The sequence below is a fragment of the Saimiri boliviensis genome, chromosome 1, assembly GCF_048565385.1.
Source record: "Saimiri boliviensis isolate mSaiBol1 chromosome 1, mSaiBol1.pri, whole genome shotgun sequence".
NCBI lineage: Eukaryota > Metazoa > Chordata > Mammalia > Primates > Cebidae > Saimiri > Saimiri boliviensis.
Genome location: NC_133449.1, coordinates 230210511 through 230234166, shown reverse-complemented (window position 1 = coordinate 230234166; position 23656 = coordinate 230210511). Strand labels below are relative to the sequence as shown.

At 38.7% G+C, this 23656-nt stretch overlaps 1 protein-coding gene and 1 pseudogene across 2 annotated transcripts in view; both read right to left on the bottom strand.

Moving 5' to 3' along the window:
* The window catches only part of DMGDH (dimethylglycine dehydrogenase), a 78664-nt gene that overhangs the window by 1314 nt on the left and 53694 nt on the right, over positions 1–23656 (bottom strand). For both annotated transcript variants that reach the window (XM_039468943.2, XM_074384367.1), the window contains exon 15: positions 6614–6748. In XM_039468943.2, coding sequence (XP_039324877.1) covers positions 6614–6748 — 135 coding nt within the window. The remainder of the gene's footprint in view (positions 1–6613; positions 6749–23656) is intronic.
* Positions 3–5231, bottom strand: LOC141581015 (protein IMPACT pseudogene; annotated as a pseudogene).

Below are 23656 nucleotides of genomic sequence, written 5' to 3'. Positions count from 1 at the left end.
ACCCAACAGTCCTCAGCATCTCAGCCACAGCGCTGTGCTCCTCATCTCTGGGTGGAAAAAAACCTAAAATACAGATTCAACTTGCAAAATAGAAGTGTTATGAAATGCTGTCTGGTGGGACAATGCCAGAGACACAGGAGGAAAACATCACATTTTGAGAAGATTAATGAAAGTTTACAAATTATGAAAAGTAATTCTCAAGGTACACATCTGTATTACTCTGAAATTTCTCTTTTTAAAGATAGTAATACTTACTTGAGGCCAGGAGTGGTGGCTCATGCCTATAATCCTAGCACTTGGGGAGGCCTAGGTGGTTGGATCATTTGAGGTCAGGAGTTCGAGACCAGCCTGGCCAAAATGTTGAAATCCTATCTCTACTAAAATACCAAAATTAGTTGGGCTTAGTGATGTGTGCCTGTAATCCCAGCTACTTAGGAGGCTGGGGCAGAAGAAACGCTTGAACCCCGGAGGCAGAGGCTGCAGCGAGCCAAGATCTGGCTACTGCACTCCAGCCTGGGTGACAGAGTGAGACTGTCTCAAAAAAAAAAAAAAAAGCCTATTTAACAAGCTTGATTAAAAGGTAAGGTTACTGGAAATCAGGTCTAAAGAAAAGAAATAAAAAGGAAAAGCAGAAAACACAGAAAATTGTCATCAAAACATTACATGGAACAAAAATAAAAGGAAGACAACAAAAGAAAAACATGATATATAGCCCTGCTCAAAATGGCTTCTCCTGGCCACATAACGTTGCACTAATCCTTACAGTCCTGCTGTCTGGCACAGTGGACTGCTCATAGCCGGAGCTCAAGACTGGTGATCATTCAGTTGCCTCAGCAAAGAGCACGCTACAATTAGCAATCTTACTACAGCACTTTGTAGTATTTCAGATGCTAACATATTCATGACTTTAATTGCAGTCTCCTATCTCTGTAGTCCCAGTTTTTAATTCTCTCTTTGAAACCCCAAATTAGAAGTTCTCCATATGATTTCTAAACTTATCGTGAAAACCGGTTGATTGAAAATAAAAACAACAAATGTGAATACATTCATTAGTAAAAGCTTCTCTCTGGCTGATTATTAACTACGAAGGTATTATACATGCTTTAAAATTGCTTTTCTCCTTTAGATCATAGTTTAGTGATACAGGCAGGGATTAGGGTCAGAGAGATTAGAGTTTTAATCATTGCTTTTTTTTTTTCTGGCGTGGAAGATCACCGACAGTCCATGTTTATTGCTTTATGAGAATTAGACAAAGAAGCAGAGACTAGAAAATCACTTTTGAAAATTTCCCAATCACCAATTTGCAACAGAAATCGAGGCATAATATTTAAGTTAACAAATACATTGGAAGAATTTTCACCTCAGCACATAACTGCAGGTGGATACTCCCGGATTTTCACTTAATCCATTACCCAGTGATGAACATTTTTTATTTTCTTCCAAAGCCTTAGATGATTCTTCAGGTGAATGTGTATTCTTCTTCTCCACCTGTATGTTTCTGGCACAGTTATGTTTAAAGTGAGCTGGACCTACAGAATCCCCCCCCCATACAAGTGTGACACTACCACCATGATATTCTTCACATTTAAAATCTCCGTGAAATGAAAATGCCCACCAGCTGCTGTTTCCACATCATCCTCACAATCCTGTAAGAAGGTCTGTTCATCCTCACAATGTATTCTGAGGGACAGATGTTGTGGGTGGTCCTAGCTATTTTCTTATTCTCATACAATTTGGAAAGAAACATTTTCACCTGTTTGGGACAAAATACTGGAGCCAAGTCTGCCTGCAAAGTACTTCTTTAGTCTGTAACGGGAATGCCATGATCGATCAGAGATAATTCTATTTCTGTTTGATTTTCACTGATATCAAAATGCAATGCTTTCACCGAACTTTCTGGCTGACCTGCAAAAATGAGATCATCTTCACATTCAACATCTTCCTCTTCAGTTTCCTTCTTTACATCTGACCTTGGTTCTGTCATTGGAGATTTTTGTATTGGAACATCTCTTATTTTCTCCACTTACAGGTAAAGATACTTTCACCAATATTCTGTCATTTTCTCATTCAATATTTTGGGAGGAAAATAAACCTAGCCTGGATCCCAGGGACACAAAGAAGGTACTCTCGCTGAACCAAATGGGGTGGCCACATATATTTTTCCTCAAGGTTCTCCAATAAATCGCCAAGTTCTTGTCCTTTAAGCCAATTAGCATTCAACTGATAGACAGGCGGAGTTGTACCTGGGTACTCATTTGGTAGCATCACTTGCAAGCAAAGTGTCCATTTGGGGTCCTTTATATCGTCGCTAATTCCAATACAAAATATTTTGGCACAGTCATCAATGACACACCATTCCTCACCACCAATGGCTGCCATTGCTTCAATTTTCTCATTCTGCCTTTGGTCACTTTCTGCATCCCCCTCAGTCCTCAGTTACGTGGCCCAGGGAGCAGCTCTGTGGCTGTGCCTAATCATTGCTTTTTTTTTTTTTTTTTTTTTTTTTTTCCAGACAGAGTCTTGATTTGTCGCTCCGGCTTGAGTACAGAGGCACAATCTTGACTCACTGCAACCTCTGCCTCCCTGGTTCAAGTGATTCTCCTGCCTCAGCCTCCTGAGTAGCTGGGACTACAGGTGTGCACCACGACGCCCCACTGATTTTTGTATTTTTAGTAGAGATGGGGTTTCACCATGTTGGCCAGGCTGGCCTTGAACTCCTGACCTCAAGTGATTTGCCCACCTCAGCCTCCCAAAGTGCTGGGATTACAGGTGTAAGCCACCACACTCAGCTTAATCATTGCTTTTTGAAAGACTTTCTTGGTAACCTTGGTTTCATTTCCCCATCTGTAAGAGAGAAATTTTGGTTTGGAGCCCTGAGGGAGTTAACCTGGTTTGCTTGAACATCTTCAGAAAACAGGAAGAGACCTGCGCTAGTCTCAGGGTGTGATCCCCTGATTCTCCTGATAGTGGGTCAAAAGCCTGCAATCCCTCTTAGGAGACTACATGCACCATTTCCTCAGCCCTTCTCATCTCCCAGCATCCCAGCAGTGATTTCTCTTGCAGTCATTCTGCATTAGTAACCTAAAAAAATAGAGTCCTTATTTATGAGTGCTATTTTTAAAATTTGCTTTGCTTTCTGCTAAAATTTACTTTCATTTCTACTTTAATTTCTCTCTAATCCAGGGGTTAGAAGCCCAGGGTATTTTAGAAGTCTGGCCTTTCCTTTTACCTTATTACTGAATCTCCAGGGAAATGTTTTCCCTTGCATAAATTTTAAATTGTTCTACCTAAAACCTTTCAGGTTCAATTAGATCCATTCTGTCTTTTAGTTCAGTGAACTGTGAGAACAACCTGTCCCTACCCTCTGCCTAGAAAATTGTCATTCTTTGTTAAAACAAACATTGACCTTCTTTTTACCAGTGTGAATAATTCTCATTTATTTTTAGCCTTTTCTCATTCTTCTCTCAAATTATGAGAAGTCTCTAACTGATTTCAAGAAGATAACACAGCAAATGGCCTTTGAAGGAAGTTAACATAATTTATGTTTGATAACCTATTGTGTTTTTCTTTGACTGTCCCTGTGTGTTTTAGTTTACAAAAATAATAAAGAAAACCTTCTAAGCTCTCCAAACCTCTCCACAAATCTCTTCTTCAAAACTTTCTTCCAAGCTAAGCATCTTTTATAACTTATCCACCCAATATAATGAAAGCCTTTCTCAGGACCATCTTTATGCCTTTATTTAAAAAAAATTAAACCTCATTTAAAGTTATAATCCCTTTCTCCAGCACTGCTAGCTCCCAGTTGGACTTGACCTTTCCCCAAGGCACTCATGACCATCTGACAGGCAATATGCTTTATTTATTTTGTCCATCATCTATCGCTCCCTCCCCTGGAATGTAAACTCCATGAGATCAGTGTTTTGTTCACTGCTATATCCCCAGTGCCTAGAATATCACTGGCATATAGTAGACACTAAAAAAAAAAAAAAAAAAAAGTCAGTAAACAAATACATTTGTACCCTATCTCCAGCACTGGAAACACTTACAAGAATAAAATACTAAATACTGAAAGCAACACAAGTCAAGACAAAGCCTGAAAATAAAAAGCAAAAATTATTTCATATCAATCCAGAGTAAAGAGGCTCCAGCGAGGGCCTCTGAAAAGGGATCAAAAAGAAGACCATCTGCATGATAAAATGATGACCCTATGAAGCATCAAAGAGCAGGAAAACTCATATTCGGAAATCCAAGAGATATAATCCTATAACTGGATCAGCAGCTGTATAAGCAGATGGCAAGGAAAGATTAACAGTATAGCATATAAAATGCAGTATATGCATAGGGCAAAGGAAAAAAGCTTTAAAACCCAAACCCAAAGGACTGTGGAAGATGTGGGAATACAGAATATTATCTCTTTCATTCCATGCTGAGTAAAACAGAAGGTTGGTGGAAGGGTAAGTGCAGACTGTATTAAGAAGTACCGAGAAAATTGAATGGGAGTGAAAAATATAAAACAAAGGAAAGATGAGGTGGAGGGAAATGTAATGACAAGAAGATGTTACCTCATTTAATGGCTTCATTTTACAGATGAGAAAACCGAGGCCCAGAGATCAGCTCAGGATTGGGTCAGATAGTTAATTAATGGCAGAGCTGGTTATAAGTAGAAGGCATGTGAATTGTGGACAAATATGAATTGCAGAAAGAATATATATTAAGAAAAGACGGCTGAATGAGAGATACAGAACAGAAAGAGAAAGAAGAGACAGGGAGAAAGGTAGGAACAGTTCAAACAGAAGGGCAAACTTGGCCCAATTTAAGAAAGAAGTGGAGGTTAGCCTATCCAGTCTGACAGCAAGGTGAAGGTGCTTGAGATCTGAGAAAAGTCGGTTGGTTTCACAGACTCTAATAACATCCACCTGATATTCAGATGCAAAAGAACTGTGGGCATAGAATTAAATTCTTAAGGCTGGGGTTGATGGCCCACACCTGTAATCCCAGCACTTTGGGCGGTCAAGGTGGTGGATCACCTGAGGTCAGGAGTTCAAGACTAGCCTGGCCAACATGGAGAAACCCCGTCTCTACTAAAAATACAAAAATTAGCCAGGTGTGGTGGCACGTGCCTGTAGTCCCAGCTACTCTGGAGGCTGAGGCAGGAGAAACACTGGAACCCGGGAGGTGGAGGTTGCAGTAAGCCAGGATCGCGCCACTGCACTCCAGCCTGGGTGACAGAGTAAGGCTCTGTCTCAAAAAAAAAAAAAAAAAAAAAAAAAAAAAAAAAAAAAAAAAATTAAATTCTTAAACTACAAAAAAATTAAATTCTTAAGGGACATTAGCAGAGACAGAAAAGAGATCAAATTAAAGTGTTCCACATGCCTTAGAAAAAAGGGCCAGAAATTCAAAGTCAGAAACTACACCTGGGTTGGAAATCAGTTCTATCAATCACTAGCCATGTAACCTCAAGCAAGTTACTTAACCTCTCTGAGCCCCTCAAAGCCTCATCTTTAAAATGGAAATGCTCACACATATCTCACAGGCATGCTGTAAAGTTAAATGGGAGAGCACATGAAAAATATCTGGTATACAGTAAGAACTCAGTAGATGTTAACTCAATGTCAAACTGACCCATGCTTTAGCCCCAAAGGCTGTGATTTGACAGCACTGGCTTTCTTCACTTCTAGCACTGTGTGTGTTACTGATGAGATGGAGACAATGGAAACAAATACCAAGTCGGCTGCAATAAACAAGAAAAAAACCCGGGCACAGAAGCTTTGAGTCTTGGGTAATGAATGACCAAGCTGACCCCGTTCATTGTGGAACAGCTGTTTGGATGAGGTTTGAAGGCCCCATTCTCTCCCCCTGGTCTAAGCTGTGTGTCCCACACATGCCTGTTAACACCAGGCAAAACACATCCACACCCAGTTTGAACCAAATTGGGTTTTACAAACAGTAATAAAAAATGGAGAAAATAACTGAGTGAAGAAAGCTTGGGAGAAAAAATGGAGAAAATAAGGTCCCATTGGTAAGTTATCTGACTAACCTTGGTTTTACTGAATACAAATGGAAACAATGAAAAGTAACTTTTTCATTCCAAAATGAGAAAGTAATTTTACTCTTCCTGAAGAACCAACTGGTTTCCACTTTTCACTTTACTTTCTAAGGTTCTACCCTGTATTGTCATAGATGCTTTCATTTGGATTTTTTCCCTGCTAATATGCTAATTGTCTCCTTCTGAAAGATCCATAAAAGCTAAATCAGAATGCCAAATTTGTTATAAAATCCATCTTTTGCATGTACACACATGGATGTGGTGAGCAAATAGATCATTTTACCCTCTAAATCATACCCTCCTCATTGTCCAGTGTATTTCAAGTCTTTGGGTTTATGTTCTTTAAAAAGAGTATACAGAATGTTATGTTTTCCAGAAATTAGCAGCATTTCATTTTCCTTTCAGTTAATTGCATTCTGATTTTTTAATGTCAGTTCGGAAATCAAAAGTGTGTCATCCCTCCAATAAATAATTAATAGCAAAAGGGTTTAAGAGGAAACAGGAAGAAGGGGAGTTTCTGTTGCAGAAGATGCCACGGCCGCTGGCAGTGAGGTCCTCAGCACTCACCTTGCCATTGTACCAGATGCTTTCATTTCCCTCTGGATCAACATCATCCGTTGCCAAGGTGAGGCACACAAGTCTTCGTTTCAGCCCCTTGGCTTTAATCTGTTTCAGTGCTTGCTTTCCTATGAAATCTGCTGGCTGCAAGAATCCAAGATAATGATGATGAATGAATGCTCAGACACTGTGACAAGGTTAGAGATGCAAGCATTTAAATTTGTCTTTGCTATTTTCTCGCCAATTACACATTAAATAAAAATACAGATTGGATCAAATGTCTAGACAAATATTTCTTAGTCCTTAAATGACAGTATCAGCCACCTATTCCTTCAGAATATGTTAGACTCAATGGTAATAACTTGTGATGACAATTTACCAGAACCACCTAGGCAGAAAAACATAAGGCATGTTGCAATGGTGGATTATGAAAGTGACCCTTGTGTCTAACAGGTCTGGACAGTGGTATGGGCTGTCAGTAAGCAATGTGCGACTCAATTTCTACATATAGGAAGTCTTTTACAAGAAGAAAATTCACTTTTTTGAAACATGATGCTAAAATAACCCCAAAATGCAGTATTTTTTTTCTTGTTCAGAATAATGTCCCTGGAATGTGTTTACCTATTGGGTTTCATTCATTAGCTCATTCTGGAAACATTTATTGAGCCCCTACTATGTGTGAGGCATAATGCTAGGCCCAGTGTGGGTAACAAAATGAGTTAGACACAGACATTTTAATCAAATAATTTATTCTTCAATACTGTGCTTTTCAACCTGTTTTTTCCCTTCTTCCATGCAACACATGACAGATGACATTCCTATTCCTAATACACTCCCATGGGCACACTCAGGGTTATTCCCAGTGCAATCAATGCAAGGGAATGAGAGTGACATTGTTCTAGGGATAACCTTGAATTCATTCTTACGTTAAATTTAAAAAGTAGGGATCAGGCAAACTGGAAGACTTCACACTTATTGGTAATACACCTTAATACACCCTACCTGTGAACAGGACACACAAGTGAGCAATGACTCCTCAGTGGAGACACTTAGCTAATAAGGGAGATAGAATTCTATTCAACCAGATGCCAGGAGACACAGTAAGTGTGATAAACTAGGCAGAGGTGAAGAGAGAGCACTGAGAGAGAGTGCCCTGGAGGGAAGGCTGACATCCGTGGGAGGTTAGGGTGAGACTTCTACATACTCTGCCTAGACAAACATCTCTTATGTGAGGAAAAGGAATTTTGTTATATGTAAATCATTATCTATGGTGAATGAGATTTAATCAGAGATCACAATGTGCAAAACAAGATTCTCAAAACAGTTCCCACAGCCTATTCTTTGAAAGCAAAGAAAAGAAACAACCAAAAATTTTTATTTCTTCACTAGCAATAAAAAAAGAGAATATTTCATGCCAAAGATATCCTCCACCACTAACATTTAGGATGTACACAGTTCTTTCTGCACATGAAACATTAAGGAGTGAATGTAATAAATCCCCTTAACCTCCAGAGAAGCAGCAGCAGGTCCTCACACACCCTCACCTGAGACCGCCCCCCCTGCCCTGTGCCCCCTCCCCAGTCAATTCCTTTCCTAGTTTAGAGCCTCTAGGATGAACCACAACGAAATAAGATTTCTATGGACAATCCAACTTTAAATTGCTGACCTGCACAGGAAGTTAAAGAAAGTTTCCATTAGCTGAGGTTAAAATAATGTGCAAAAATCCAATTCTCTCTCCTTCCCCAGGATGATACAAATGATAAAAACCAACTCTAAAGCTTTATTATGAAGCCAGAGCATGAAAATTTAAAGAAGATTGGAACCCATGTTATTTAATATAGGACTAATGGCGGCAGGAGTCACAGGAAGAGCTTGATTCATTTGAATTCATATACAGGATAAATTCATGATAACAAAAGTCATAACAAACCAAAGTTCACTATAGTTGACCCTTGAACACCACCACTTTAAATTGCGGAGGTCCACTTATGTGTGGATTTTTTTCAACCAAACACAAATAGAAAATACAGTATTCATGGGATTTGAAACCCAAGTACATGGAGGGGCTGACTTTTTGTATACATGGGTTGGCGGTTCTTGAATATACTCATATTTTGGTATGTGTGGGGGTTCTGGAACCAATCCCCCAAATACACAGAGGGATGACTGTGTATCTAAGAAAAAATTCTCTAACAGCAAAAAATTTTCTTTGCTCTTTTAAAAAGGAGACTTGCAATCATAGAATAATGATGACAAAGGGTGCTTTTTAGAGTTCTTGTCTACATTGGAATCAGTAACTATACTGCAAAGTTTTATGCCTTGTTGTGTGGAGAAGCCCTTAAACAATACTCAGTGAGTAATGTATCATGAAGTGTGATTTGTGGAATGCCAGCAGACCTGAAATTATTTCCTCATCTACTGTCATGACATCTGAATCTTTACCCTTAGAGATTCATTTATCTCTTGAAGGTTTTTAATCTTCCTGAGTCCTCTATTAAATAATTTTCTTTCAATTATTTTTTCAAGTGTTGTTAAGCCCCTGCTGAATATCAGATACTGTGTTAGGCAGCGGGTATTCAGAGCTTCAGAGAAGATGGTCTTGGGCCCAGTCCTGAAATTATTACATCTCCTCAATGTTTTAACTTTTTGCAGGAAAAAAGAACAATTTGAGATTATTGGAAACATAGCAGAACATGACACATAATAGCATACCAACCCACAATATAAATTTTGAAATATGACTCATGGTTGGTTCTGTGTGTTCTAGGGTGTAAAAGTCAGAAAAGTTTTGTAAATCTAAAACAAAGAATATCTAATGTGTGGAGGCAGAAATGCAAACAAACAGAAGCTGTGATACAGTATGACCCAATTCCACCTGGGATGGGAGAGTGGGGATCAGGACAGCATTCTTTGAGTTTTGAAAGATGAGTAGGTTTCACAACTACTGTCTGTACAGCCTTTCCCCAAAGTGTCTGTATTTACATTATAATTTGTTCTACACAAAAACACCCCACAGATGCTGGGTTTGGCGTCTAAGAGCAGTGCATTAACTCAGTCAAAGACAGGCAATGAACAAACTGGGTAAGGACCAAGATCTCAGGAGTCCTAGCCCTGTTTGTTTAGCCTACTGTGAACAGCCTTAACGGAGCCACTTAAATCAATATCTGCCACACCACTGGAGGGGATGTGGTGGAACCTGGCCATGACCAGCTGGCCGAGAACTATTGGGGCAGAGGAAGGAGAGGGATGAGATGTGGTAGAAAGGGAGACTAACTCTACCTTTGTCAAATTCACAATTTTACCAAAGGCTAAGAGGGAACATCAGGTATTAGTTAACCACGAGGGAAAAAGGAAAGGTAGCAGGTGATCAGGCAAAAACTTTCTCTAGAAAAAAAATTGGAGTAAGTACATTCAGTTTTAAAAAAATAAAATAGTAATAAGTAATGTTTACAATTTCTTAGGCCCTTGCTATGTGTCACATACTAAAATGATGGCTTCGCACTCACGAGCTCATTTAATCCTCTTGACAACCCTTTAAGATGGATATTTTGATCCCCAGCTTATGAAAGACTAAACCGAGGCTCAGTTACATGACAAGATAAACCTGTATCTTTAGATTTTATCCATATTTTTTTAAATGCCTGAGCCTGGAGTCTGTCATTAGAAAGCACAGATGATGTAAATACTCTAAACAAAGAATGTTTATTTTAATTTTTTTCTAGGTGGCCTGAACCTATTTTGAATGACATTTATTACAGAATAATATTTGCGTACTATGTGAAAGTACTTGAAAACATTCTGAATGTTAATGCAGTTTGACATCTGTATTTGTATATCCCTAAATTAGGAGGTGGTCTTGTCAGTAATTTCATCCTCAGACATGAAATAAAACATGTCTGACATGTTTTATTCTAATTAACAAAAACAACAAAAATCTCATTGAAAGTAAGGAACACTTATTTTCTTTTTGCTTTTCTTTTCTTTTTTTTTTTTTTTTTGAGATGAAATCTCTCTTTGTCACCCAGGCTGGAGTGCAGTGGTTGCAATCTCACCTCACTGCAGCCTCCGCCTGCCGGGTTCAAGCAATTCCCTGCCTTAGCTTCCTGAGTAGCTAGGACCAGGCACATACCACCATGCCTTGTTAATGTTTATATTTTTGGTAGAGATGGGGTTTCACCATGTTGGCCAGGCTGGTCTCTAACTCCTGATGTCAGGTAATCAGTCCTGCTTGGCCTCCCAAAGTCCTGGGATTACAAGCATCAGCCACCACGCCCAACTGGAACACTTACTTTCAATAAGTGCTGTAAGTACAGACAGGAGACAGTACCTGCCCATTGGCACAATCCCACTGTCTCAAACTAACAAGGCTTCTGACTTAGGTAGATTTTTAAAGTAAAGTGATAGCATTTCATTTTTATTTTACTTGGCTTTGCTCCTAAGAGTATAGACTTACTGTACTGTATAATTATTAATTATAAATGAGAGGAAAAGGTGTCTGAAGGTTAACGCTGTAATTAAAATCAGTGCTTTCAGGATGACCCAAGAACGGAAATATATTTCTTTAATAAGTCATTGCCAAATTAACTATATAAATAGCTATTAATATCTTTGAAAAACATATAAATTTCTGGAGCACTGAGACTATAGTCTAAAAATAGTCTTGGCTTGTGTTTTTAAAATTAATTAATTTTAAATAGCAATATGAGTCATTAAAACAGCCACCTGTAATACATACTAAATAGAACATTTACCTATATGAAAACATTAAGTAGATTTTAAGTGAAAGATAATTGCTCATCTCTCATTAGTTCTATTAAAAGCACCATATAACCTAAAAGGACATGTAAATGAAATAAAGTAAATCAGTATATTTTTGGTTGTATTCTTAAGGTAATGGAGAGCTCTCAGATATGTAGTTAAAGTCAAATTTGACAGCAGCAGTGGTAGACAGGGTCTGATATGGAGACTCAGGGTAGTGGGCTATAAGAGACGGGGAGAGATTATGAAAATATTGTCTTGGACCTTTTCTTTCTATCTATGCAGAGTAAAAACCCCATCAGAAAATCCAAAGAAGTCATCAATTTTTTGATTGATTTTGTATCAGTCAAAATCTATTCATCTTTCAAAACTCACCTCAAGCAACTTCTCTAAACAATCGGTGATGACGGAATGCTGTCCCCAGCCCTACTCTGCCACTCCAGGTAGAACTGGGTCATGTTCTTCCTTGAGCCCCCACTGTCCATACCTTTATCATAGCTTCTGTTTGTTTGCATTTCTGCCTCCACACATTATATATTCATTGTTTTAAATTTACAAAACTTTTGTGACTATTACACACTCATAGAAAGTTCTAAAGACATAAGGGAATCAGTGTAACATCCTCTGTCTCAGTAAAGGTTCCCTGGAAATCAGCCACAGCCCTGGTTGTGAAATCAGTCTCCTGTGTCTTACAGGTGTGGAAGGGCTGCAGAGACTCTTTGAGACCTCTCCTCCATTGTTTTGGTCATCAGCTACTGTAAGGGGTAGAGTGGAGACAGAAATCCAGATGACAGGCTGCACCACTACCCCTCAATACTTTCCTGAAAAATTTCTCATTTAGAATAGGCTTTGAATCATCATTTAAAACAATCTGGGTGGGAATCCCATTACAAAGCCTGTTGTCATCACTCACCTACAGTCTATGTCAATCTGAACTTTCTTCAGTCAGTTGCACAGTACCCCGTGTACCTGTACATGCCTCAGGAAACTTACAATAAAGCTGTAAACTAAATTCACTCATTTGGAGGGAATGAATTCACTTAACATCTCCCACTCCCATAATAGACAAAGCATTATTCATTTCATATTTACAGAGTTAGAATCACAGGAGTCTTAAAGCAAGCAGAAAATGTAGTCCAAACTCATTTTTCACATGAGAAAACTAAAGCCCTACAAAATTATGGGTCTTGCCAGAAGTGACAAAGTGAGTTAGCAACAAACCTCAAACCCAGGCTTCTCAACCCTTGGTTCCTTTTCCACCATGCAAAGCTTCTTAACATTCCACATAAGTTTACAATAACCACAATTTTAACATCTCCTTGATAGCAAAATGTTAAATTATTAGTTTAGCAACTAAAGTGGGTTACTACTGGCTAGAAAATGAATACTCCTGGTATTCGTCTGCTCTTGCATTGCTCTAAAGAAATACCTGAGACTGGGCAATATATAAAGGAAAGTGATTTAATTGGCTCACAGTTCTGCAGGTTGTACAGGAAGCATGATGCTAGCATCTGCTTGGCTTCTGGGGAGGCCTTAGCAAGCAAAGTTAGAATCAAAGTAGAAGGCAAAGGGGCAGTAGCACTTCACATGGCCAAAGAAGGAGCAAGAGATAGAGTACAAAAAGGTGTTACATATTTTTATATGACCAGACCTTATGAGAACTCATTCACTATTGTGAGGACAGTATCAAGGGGGATGGTGCTAAACCATTCATGAGAAATCTGTCCCCATGATCCAATCACCTCTCATCAGGCCCCACCTCCAACCTTGGGGATTACAATTCAACATGAGATTTGGTGGGGAAACAGATACAAACTATAACATTATGCCTCTGACCCCAAAATTTCACATCCTTCTCATGTTGCAAACTATAATCATGCCTTCCTAGAGTTCCCCAAAGTCTCAGCTCATTTCAGCATTAATTCAAATGTCCAAAGTCTAAAGATCCACATGAGACTAGTCCCTTCTGCCTATGAGCTTGTAAAATCAAAAACGAGTTAGTTACCTCTAAGATACAATGAGGATACAAGCACTGGGTAAATATTCCCATTCCAAAAAGGAAAAATTGGCCAAAAGAAAGGAACTATAGGTCCCACAGAAGTCAGAAAGCCAGCAGAGAAGTCATTAAATCTTAAGCCTCCAAAATAATCTCCTTTGACTCCATATCTCAAAACCAGGGCACACTGGTGTGAGGGGTGAGTTCTCAAAGCTTTGGGCAGTTATGCTTCTGTGGCTTTGTAGGGTTCAGCCCCTACAGCTGTTTTCATAGGCTGGTGTTGAATGCCTGCAGCTTTTGCAGGCTGAGGGTGCAAGTTGCTTGTGGGTTTACCATTCTAGGGTCTAGAGGATGGTGATTTTCTTCTCACAGCTCCACTAGACAGTGTCCCAGTGGGGACTCTGTGTGGGGGCTCTAACCCCACATTTCCCCTCCACACTATACTAGGTAGAGGTTCTCCATGAGGGCTCCACCCTTAAAGCAGTCTTCTGCTTGGAAAACCAGGCATTTCCATACATCCTCTGAAATTTAGTTGGAGGCTCCCAAGTCTCAGCTCTTGCACTCTGTGCGCCCACAGGCCTAATATCATTTGGAAGCTGCCAAGACTTATGGCTTGCACCCTCTGGAGCAGCAGCCCAAGCTTTACTAGAGCCCATTTGAGTCACAGCTAGAGCTGGCGCAGCTGGGATGCAGGGAGCAGTGTCCCAATGCTGTGCAGGGCAGTGGGGCCCTGGGCCAGGACCATGAAACATTCATTCCTCCTAGGCCTCTGGGCCTGTGATGGTAGGGGTTGCTGTGAAGTTCTCTGAAATGTCTTTGAGATTTTTCCCCTATTATTTTGGTGATCAGCACTTAGCTCCTTTTCACTTATGCATATGTCTACAGCCTGCTTGAATTCCTCCCCAGAAAATGGGCTTTTCTTTTCTGTCACATGGCCAGGCTGCACATTTTCCAACCTTTTACACTCTGCTTCCCCTTTAAATATAAGTTCCAACGTCAGGTCTTTTCTTTGCTCACACATATGAGCACTGGCTGTCAGAAGTAGCCAGGCCACATCTTGAATGGTTTCCTACTTAGAAATTTCTTCCACTAGATACTCTAAATCATCAGTCTCTGTTTCAAAGATCCACAGATCCCTAGGGCAAGAGCACAATGCAGCCAAGTTCTTTGCTAAGACATAACAAAAGTGACCTTTATTCCCATTCCCAATAAGTTCCTCATTTCCATCTGAGACCTCCTCAGCTTGGCCATCTCTGTTCTTATCACTATCACCATTTAGATCATAATGATTCAACATATCTCTAGGGAGTTTCAAACCTTCTTTCATCTTCCTGTCTTCTTCTGAGCCCTCCATACCCTTTTAACCTCTGCCCATTACCTAGTTCCAAAGCTGCTTCCACATTTTCAGATATCTTTATAGTAAGATTCCATTCCTCTGTACCATTTTCTGTATTAGTTTATTCTCTCACTGCTATAAAGAAATGCCTGTGACTGGGTAATTTATAAAGAAAAGAGATTTAATTGGTTCACAGTTCCATAGACAGTACAGGAAGCATGATGTGGGCATCTGCTCAGCTTTTGGGGAGGCTTAGTAAACTTATAATCATGGTGGAAGGCAAAGGGGAACTAGCATGTCTTACATGGCAGGAGCAGGAGCAAGAGAGAAGAGGGAGGTGCTACATACTTTTAAACAACTAGATCTCATGAGAACTTACTCACTATTATGAGGATTGTAACAAGGGCCATGGTGCTAAATTATTCATGAGAAGCCATCCCCATGATCCAATCACCCCCCCACCAGGCTCCATCTCCAACACTGGGGATTACAATTTGAAATGAGATTTGGTGGGAACACAGATCCAAACCACATCACTCACACATACAGGTTTTCATTCTTTGCCCTTGGCAATGTAAAAGAAACCACTCATATAGCATTTTTCTGACCAAAGTTATGGACTCAAAAGTTAAAATTCCTTCTCAAAAGTCTTTAACATTACTAGAAAAGGGACCTATATGCTAAAAAAAAAAAAAAAAAAAAAAAAAAAAGAGGGTGGGGGAAGAGAAAATAGAAACCTGGGAAAATATCTAAAATATAGTTCCTAAGCCAGGCTAATAATCAGGTTACTTAGCATTCAAACCAAACTAGATTTTCGAAACTAAATCCCCCATTACATTTCTTTAATATCAAATCTAGTAAGATTATTACTATCAAATATAGTAAGATTATTACTATCAAATCTAGTAATATCAAATCTTACCAGAATTGATATTAAAGAGAACACTTATTTTTCAGTTTTTAAATTTAATGATTCAAAGGAAAAATGTGATATTGACCTGTGGCTTTGTCAGATTTATGTTTAATTGCTTTGGCCAACAACTTCAATATTGAGTTTTCATAACAGATTTCATCTCTCTAGAGTAGAGTGAAAAACAATCGCCCATTTGGTGTTTTAAGTACAGCACTTAAACCTAAATGCAAAATAAACAATAATCCAAGGAAATTTTAAAAACATGAATAAATGAGGCCTCAATAGGGACCCAAGATCTTCCTTATTGGGATCTTAAAAAAAGAAAAAGGATTTCATATATAGTTGCTTTTCTTTAAATGACATATTTAGATTCAATTCAATAAGGAACGGAAAGGAATTAACACTTAGTGAGATACCAAATGTTCTTTATCTCATCTAATACTTATGACAAACTTATGGAGTGAACATTTTCTTAATTTTACAGATGAGAACACTGAAATGCTCATTGATTAAGCAATGCATCTAGTCAGAATCAGTAAATGGCAGAGCCACGATTCAAACCCTTCCACTAATATTTATGGAGCCCCCACTAGTGATCAGACACAGAGGTGAAGCTAAGGATTCTTGGCCTCTGTCCTCAGAGTACCCACAGTCTAGCTGAGGTGGTGGCCAGGAATATAAGGTGTGTTCAGCACCAGGGCAGAGGTAAGCGCAGAGTGCTGTAAAAGATGGGTTCTCAGTACGCACCTGCCTCAATGACCACCTATATCTGAAGGGTCCAAAGCCATACTTCCAGAGCCAAGCTCTACAAACCCACATGCTCACAGACACCTTCTGGGACTCTCTGCTTGGCTACCCCAAAACTCTTCCAAACCAACACTTCCCTATTTCCCACCCACACCCTTCCACCTGTGTTTTCTAGTTAATGAACAGTTCACTAACATCCTCCTCTCCACCCCTTCACATGCAGTCCCTCATGTGGTATCCATCCTTCCTTCTAAATAGAACTCATTGCTCTTTCTTCTCCATCCTGTGGCCACTGCTTTACTTGAAGCCTTCATCTTCTCTCCACTGGATTTATTCAATAATTAGGAGAATGATCTCCCAGTCACCAGATGAACTCAGTTTTAATCTGTTTCCCATCACAAGAGTGGCACTTCTTACTCAAAAGTCTTGGGTCTTTCCCCAGGTTCCCCAGGATACACTCCAAATTCCTTAGCTTGGCACATGAGACCCTTCATGATGAGGACTCAGGGCTTCTCAAGCATCATCTTTTGACATTACTTTCAACAACAAAATATCTACTGGGCTTCTGCTATGTGCCAGGCTGGGCTAGATGTTGGGGATAAAAATAACAAACAAAACATATGTTGTATTGCCAGAACCTGTACTCAAGAAGCTTACATTCTGTTCAAAAGAAAAACAGGAAAAATAAACAAAATAATGACAAGCTCTAAGTGCTGTAAGAAGAATATAGCTGCAAATTTTTTTAAAAATCCAATAAAATCCAGTGATGTTTTAAAAAATGATACATCATTACCAAGTAGGTTTTATCCTAAAAGTGAAAGGTTGGCATAATGGTAAAAAAATAATAAATGTAATAAACCATATAAAAAAGTAAAACAAACAAACAAAAAAAGATTATCTCTCAGATTCAGAAAAAGCATTTGCTGAAATCCAATGCCTATTTCTGATCTTTTAAAAAATGTTAACACTACGAATAGAAGCAAATGTCTTCAACCTGATAAAGAACTTCCAGGCAAGAATATAAGGCAAAAAAAAAAAAAAAAAAAAAAAAAAAAAAAAAAAAAAAAAAAAAAAAAAAGATATCCAAATTAGAAAAGACAAAGAAAAGCTTTATTTTTATACAACATGATTATCCATGTAGAAAATCCAAAGGAATCTACAAAAATGCTACTAGAACTACTAAGTGGACTGAGCAAAGTTCCAAAATATAAGATTAACATATAAGACCAATTGTATTTCTATATGTTGTCAACAAACAACTGAAAATTGAAATTTAAAATACCATCTACAATAGTATCGAAACATGAAATACTTAAGGATAAACATGTTAAAAGATGTGTAAGACCTCTATACTGAAAAATATAAGACATTCCTGAGAGAAATTAAAGATGACCTGAGTAAATGGAGAGATAGACCTTGTTTGTGAATTGGAAGACTTGAACTGACCTGTAGATAACATACAATTCCAATAAAATCTGGCAGGTTTTTTGGTATACATTGGCAAGCTGATTCTAAAATTCATGAAATTCAAAGGACCTAGAATAACCAAAACAGCTTTAAAAAATATATATCAAAGTTGTAGGCTTATCACAACTTTATTTGTGTAACAGTAATCAAGACAGTATAGTATTAGAATTTGGAAAGACAAATATACAGAATATAACAGAGTCCAGAAATAGACCTACAAACACATGAACAACTGATAAAGATGTAAAGGCAATGAAATTCAGAATGTAAGTCTTTTCAACAAATGGTGCTGAAAGCAATTGGTCATCCAAGTACAAATAAATAAAACTTCAGTCCATACCTCATACCAGATACAAAATCGACTAAAAATGGATCATAGACCTAAATGTGAAAAGTAAGATAATAAAACTTCTAGAAGAAAACACAGGAGAAAATCTTTATGACTTTGGTTTAGGCAAAGATTTCCTAGATATGAACCAAAAGCATGATCCATAAAAGAACAGTTGATAAGAACTTTAAAATTCAAAACTTAAAAACCACTGCTCTTTGAAAGACACCATTAGACAAACGAAAAGTCAAGACATCTTGGAAAAAATTGCAAAGCATGTATCTGATAAAGAATACATAAAGTACTTTATAAACTCAATTTTACAAAAACCCTAAAAATAGGTAAGAGATCTGACCAGATATTTCACAAAAACAGAGATAGAAATGGCAGATAGGCACATCAAAAAATGTCCAACATCATTTGTCATTAAGGAAAGAAAACCATCACGAGCCATCACTACATATCTCTTAGAATAGCTAAAGTTAAGACTGACCATGAAAATACATGTCATGTATTTGACAAGGATGCAGAAAAGCTGGAGCTCTCACATACTGCTGGTAGGACTGTAAAAAATAAAATGGCACACAGCTTAACAAGACAGCTTCTTACAAAGTTACCACACACTTGCTATTTTATTCAGTCATTTCACTCCTAGGTATTTACCCAAGGGAAAAGAAAGCCTATGTTCATACAAATACTTGTACACAAACGTTCATAGTACCAGCTGACCTTTAAACAACACAGGTTTGAACTGCATGGGCCCACTTAAATGTGCATTTTTTTTCAACCAAGCAGATAAAAAATACAGTATTTGCCAGATGCGAACCCCAACTTTTTCTATAGGCAGTTTCCACAAACAAACTGCAGGACTTAAAGCAAATTTTGGTACCCTTGGATAGTCACAGAGCCAATCCCCCAGGTACACCAAGAGACTACTGTAGTTTTATTTGTAATAGCCCTAAACTGGAAGCATCCTGAATATTTATCAACAAGCATATAAACAAATTCTAGTATATCCATACAATAGAATATACTTCCTATATAAAGGAATGAACTTCTTCTTTTTTTTTTTTTTTTTTTTTTTTTTTTTTTTTTTTTGAGACAGTGTCTTGCTCAGTTGCCTGGGCTGGAATGCAAAGGCACAAACATGACTTACTGCAGCCCTTACCTCCTTACCTCCCATGCTCAAGCCATCCTCCTTCCTCAGCCTCTCAAGTAGCTAGAACCACAGGCATGCACCACCATGCCCAACTAATATTTTGTGGAGACGGAAGTCTCACTATGTTGCCCAGGCTGGTTTCAAACCTGGGTTCAGGTGATCCTTCCACCTCTACCTCCCAAAGTGCTGGGATTACAGGTATGAGCCACCACTGGGAATGAACTACTAATAAACATAACAACACAAATGACTCAGGTGATGCTAAGGGAAAGAATTCACACACAAAAAGCATATACTCTATGATTCAATTTTTATAGATTTTGCATTTATTCTTAAAATTGCAAACTGGCCTATAGTCTCAGAAAGCACATAAATGGTTGCCTGGGGGAAGGTGAGGCTGTGGGGAGGGTGGCAGGTAGGGATCACAAAGGGGCATGAGCGCCGTGGGGATGAGGGACAGGTTTACTATCTTCATTGTAGTGATGGTTTCACTGCTGCATCATGTACTAAAACTTATCAAATTGCTTGCTTTAAGTATGTCAATTTATTGCATGCTCAAATACACTGTTAAAATAATGATAAATTACAAGCAATCTTAAAAATGACTTCAATTCATTCCCAGACCTGCATTTCCATGGATATCCAAATTTGAAAGCAGTTAGCTAAACATCACATTTCAGCTTTTAGGGTAGAAATGAAGTACTGTTTCCTAACAGAAATTGGATATATATTAAAATAATGAGTCAATGGCTTTAGTTTAATATATCCTGACAGATGTTTCAGGTATGATCAGCTATACTTTAGCTAGGTTTTACTTCTTTCGTTTTCCTTTCCTTCTCTTCCCCTCCCCTCCTTTCTCCTCTCCTTCCCCTTATCACTCAGCAATGAAAAAGGGTTACAGAATAAGGATGGCTTAATTCAGATGACATAATAATGTGGCTCATAAAGATAACATGGCACCAACAGCTTCACCACTGTGCTAGGAGGTATTTCATAGGATTTTAGACTTGCAAAAGTAGCCTTCTTTTACAGATTAAAAATCTCAGGCATAAAACCAAGTTAAATGGCTTTCCTGGGCCACACAGCTAGAATTTCATGACTTAAAAAAAATTCACTTATTACCCAGTTCTAAAAGAAAAAAACAAAGATGTGAGGCAGAATATGAATCTGTAGCCTAGCCAGCATGGGCTATGGATCTATTAATTTACTTCCATTCCACTACAGTTCTATAGCACCGTCCTCTGCCCTATCCACCTGTTTTTCTACCTTCCTATTTACTTTCAAGACTGTAGTTGGTATGGAATTAAAAGAACTAAGACAGTGGTTCTCAATAGTCACTGAATTAAAAGAAATCACCTGTGGAACTTTAAAAACGAAACACGGGCCCTACACCTAAAGTAAATCTAATTGATTTGGGGTAGGTCAGTGTTCTTAAATAAACTGCATTGAAACTACCTGGAGGGCTTATTAGAATAGATTATTGGGCCAGATGTGGTGACTCATGCGTGTAATCCTAGCACTTTGGGAGGCCAAGGCAGGTAGATCACCTGAGTCAGGAGTTCAAGACCAGCATGGCCAAAATGGTGACACTCCATCTAAAAATATAAAAATTAACCGTGTGTGGTGGCAGGTGCCTGTAAAACCAGCTACTTGGGAGACTGAGGTTGGAGAATTGCTTGAACCCAGGAGACGAAGGTTGCAGTGAGCCAAAATTGTGCCACTGCACTCCAGCCTGGGCACTAAGGTGAGACTCCATCTCAATAAAAACAGATTAGATAGACAGACAGATAAATAGACAGACAGACAGACAGACAGACAGACAGACAGATAGATAGATAGATAGTTGGGCTTTACCCTGGCAGTTTCTGATTTTGGGGGGACTGGGATGGTACCCAATCATTTGAATTTTCTAGCAGGTCCCCAGGTGACAGTGATGCTGCTGGCCTGTGGACCAGACTTGAGAACTACTTGGGTAGTTTTTAGTTCTTTTAGTTCAGGTAATTTTTAGTTCTTCAGGATAATAATGTTCAGCCAGTTGAAAATCTTTGGTTGAAAACAGTAATTCTCCTTCTTCTCTGGAGAATCACTTGGGGAATTAAAATGCCTGAGTATCTATAAGAGATTCTTTTAAAATCGATTTTGGGTGTAGCCTGGGCCTTGGGATTTTAAAAAGCAACATATTATTTAAAAGAATCATATCCCAGATGATTCTAATTTCCAGCCAGGGGTGAGTATCACTGAAAATTTTCTGCCTTCTCAATTCTTACTACCATTTACCTCAAATTTCCCCAAGAGAATTGGATACTTTGACCACTAATATATTAACAATTTCTTTCTAACTTGCTGTCTATGAACAATGGTTCCTTTCCACTTTGATTTTTTCTTTGTTTCTTTGATGTTTTAATAATAATTAATATTTACTGAATACCTGGGGTGTAGAAGGCTTGGTGTTGAGTCTTTACCGCTTTACCAGGTTTTTTGGGTTGTTTTGGTTATTGAACAGTTATAATTTAAATCTTTCATCAGAAAGAGACCCTGCATTTTTTAGAATCAACATTGTCTTATAACTTGTTGTTACTAGATCACATTTTATTCTGTTTCTACTGGTTAGAAACTAGGGGAGAGAGGAAGAGGAAGGAGAGAGGGAGAAAGAGAGGGAGAAACATACTGAAAACAAATTCTTCCGATCTGCTTCAACACATTATGCTTAATATTTGAGTCTCTGTGAATCTTCATGGAGGTTCTCCAGAAATGGACAAAGATTCAGTATTTCCATGAGGAAAATTCCACGAATACCTATGACTCCATCCAAAGGCAGCTGATTTTCCTTTTGCTCTTGATTAATACATTTCTTCCTTTTCTAACTAAAAAAAGGCCACTGATTTCCCCCCCAAAAGTTACTTCCTTTGGAACATACCAAAAATACCATCAAGAACAATGATATGAGTTGTTTCAGGTGAGGGTTTTTAGTTAAGAAGATTTTTAAAATACAGATTCAATTGTTTTTACGGCAGCTTTGGTCAAGGCTTCTTGGCAGGGCTCTATGGCGCACTTCCCACAAGATGGCACTGTTGTATGCGGCTGGAGAGCCCTCGGCCTCATCTTCACAATTACGGCCAAGAAGTATCCCTATCGCTTTAGTTCTTGAAATGCCCTTTGTTTCCAGCTTCAGGAGACCTGAGAGCCATCAGGAGTATATCTTTAACATTTAGGTCTATGGCTTAGCAAGGTGTCTAATCAGCGATACTTAATAAATGTATACTAGATGAATGGATTAATGAGTGATACATACGTATCAACTTCACATTAGCCAACACCAGGGGACAGGGACTGAGGCTGGAACAACTCCAAGAGGGAAGGAATCGAGGGCCACTGCACTATCTCCCTTTGTGATGAAAGAGTTCTTCAGGACTTCATTGTTCTTTTCCCGACTTTCTGACAGGTTTTGACAAGAACACAATTCACCCTAATCAGGCCTGATGGCCCATCTGCTCACCCAGCCATTTTCCTCCTTAAAATGGGCAAAGCAAAATTAGTTGCAGCAAAAAACACGTGGGGAGTGTCCATTAATAAAAGGTAGACCACACAAATAATACATGTTGCCAGTGAAAGAAATTCCTGGGCAGTGTTTCAAGTCTGATAAGCCCACTGTGGAAAAGGACTTTGTGGGGAAAAGTGGTGGGTGAGAAAGCTCCATAGTGAGGTCAGAGGGTGGTGGTCAACTGCAGCTAAAGGCCCCCCCCAGGTCACTTTCCCTCTCTGTGCCTCAGTTTCCTCCCTTTCAGATGTGAGGGGAGGGGTACCAGCTGATCCCCAGGGACCCTTCTAGGGCCGACACAGTCTTCTATCTTTTCTTCACATTATGGCTTAAGCAATCATTGTGTAAATATCTAAGGGCCAACCAGAGAACTCTATATGTTTGGTTTGAGGGAAAGAAATAATTGATTTCAAACAATTGTAAAATGCCAGGGTTTCTGCTTTGTTTGTTTTGGTATCAAATATAAATATCCCTCCGTATTAGCTGTTGCTCCTGTTCTCCCATAGCATCAATTTTCTGAAGCAATCTAGGCTTACAGTATATTATTCTTTAAAATGTTGTATGAAGCCAGTTTGGGTAATATTTTGGTTTTTAGGCACAGAACTTGAATGGTCAAGTTATGAAGCTTAGTTTGTAAAGTTAGTAAGTTTTCCAGGAGTCTGTTTCACATTATAAGACTGCTATGAAACCACCAAAGTTGATCTAATCTAGTCACCTGTCTTGGAGATTAGCAGGCATCATTATGAGTAGGTTGATACCAATTAGCCACTTGAATTGAGATAATTGAAAAAGACTGTCTCAGTTGGAGCC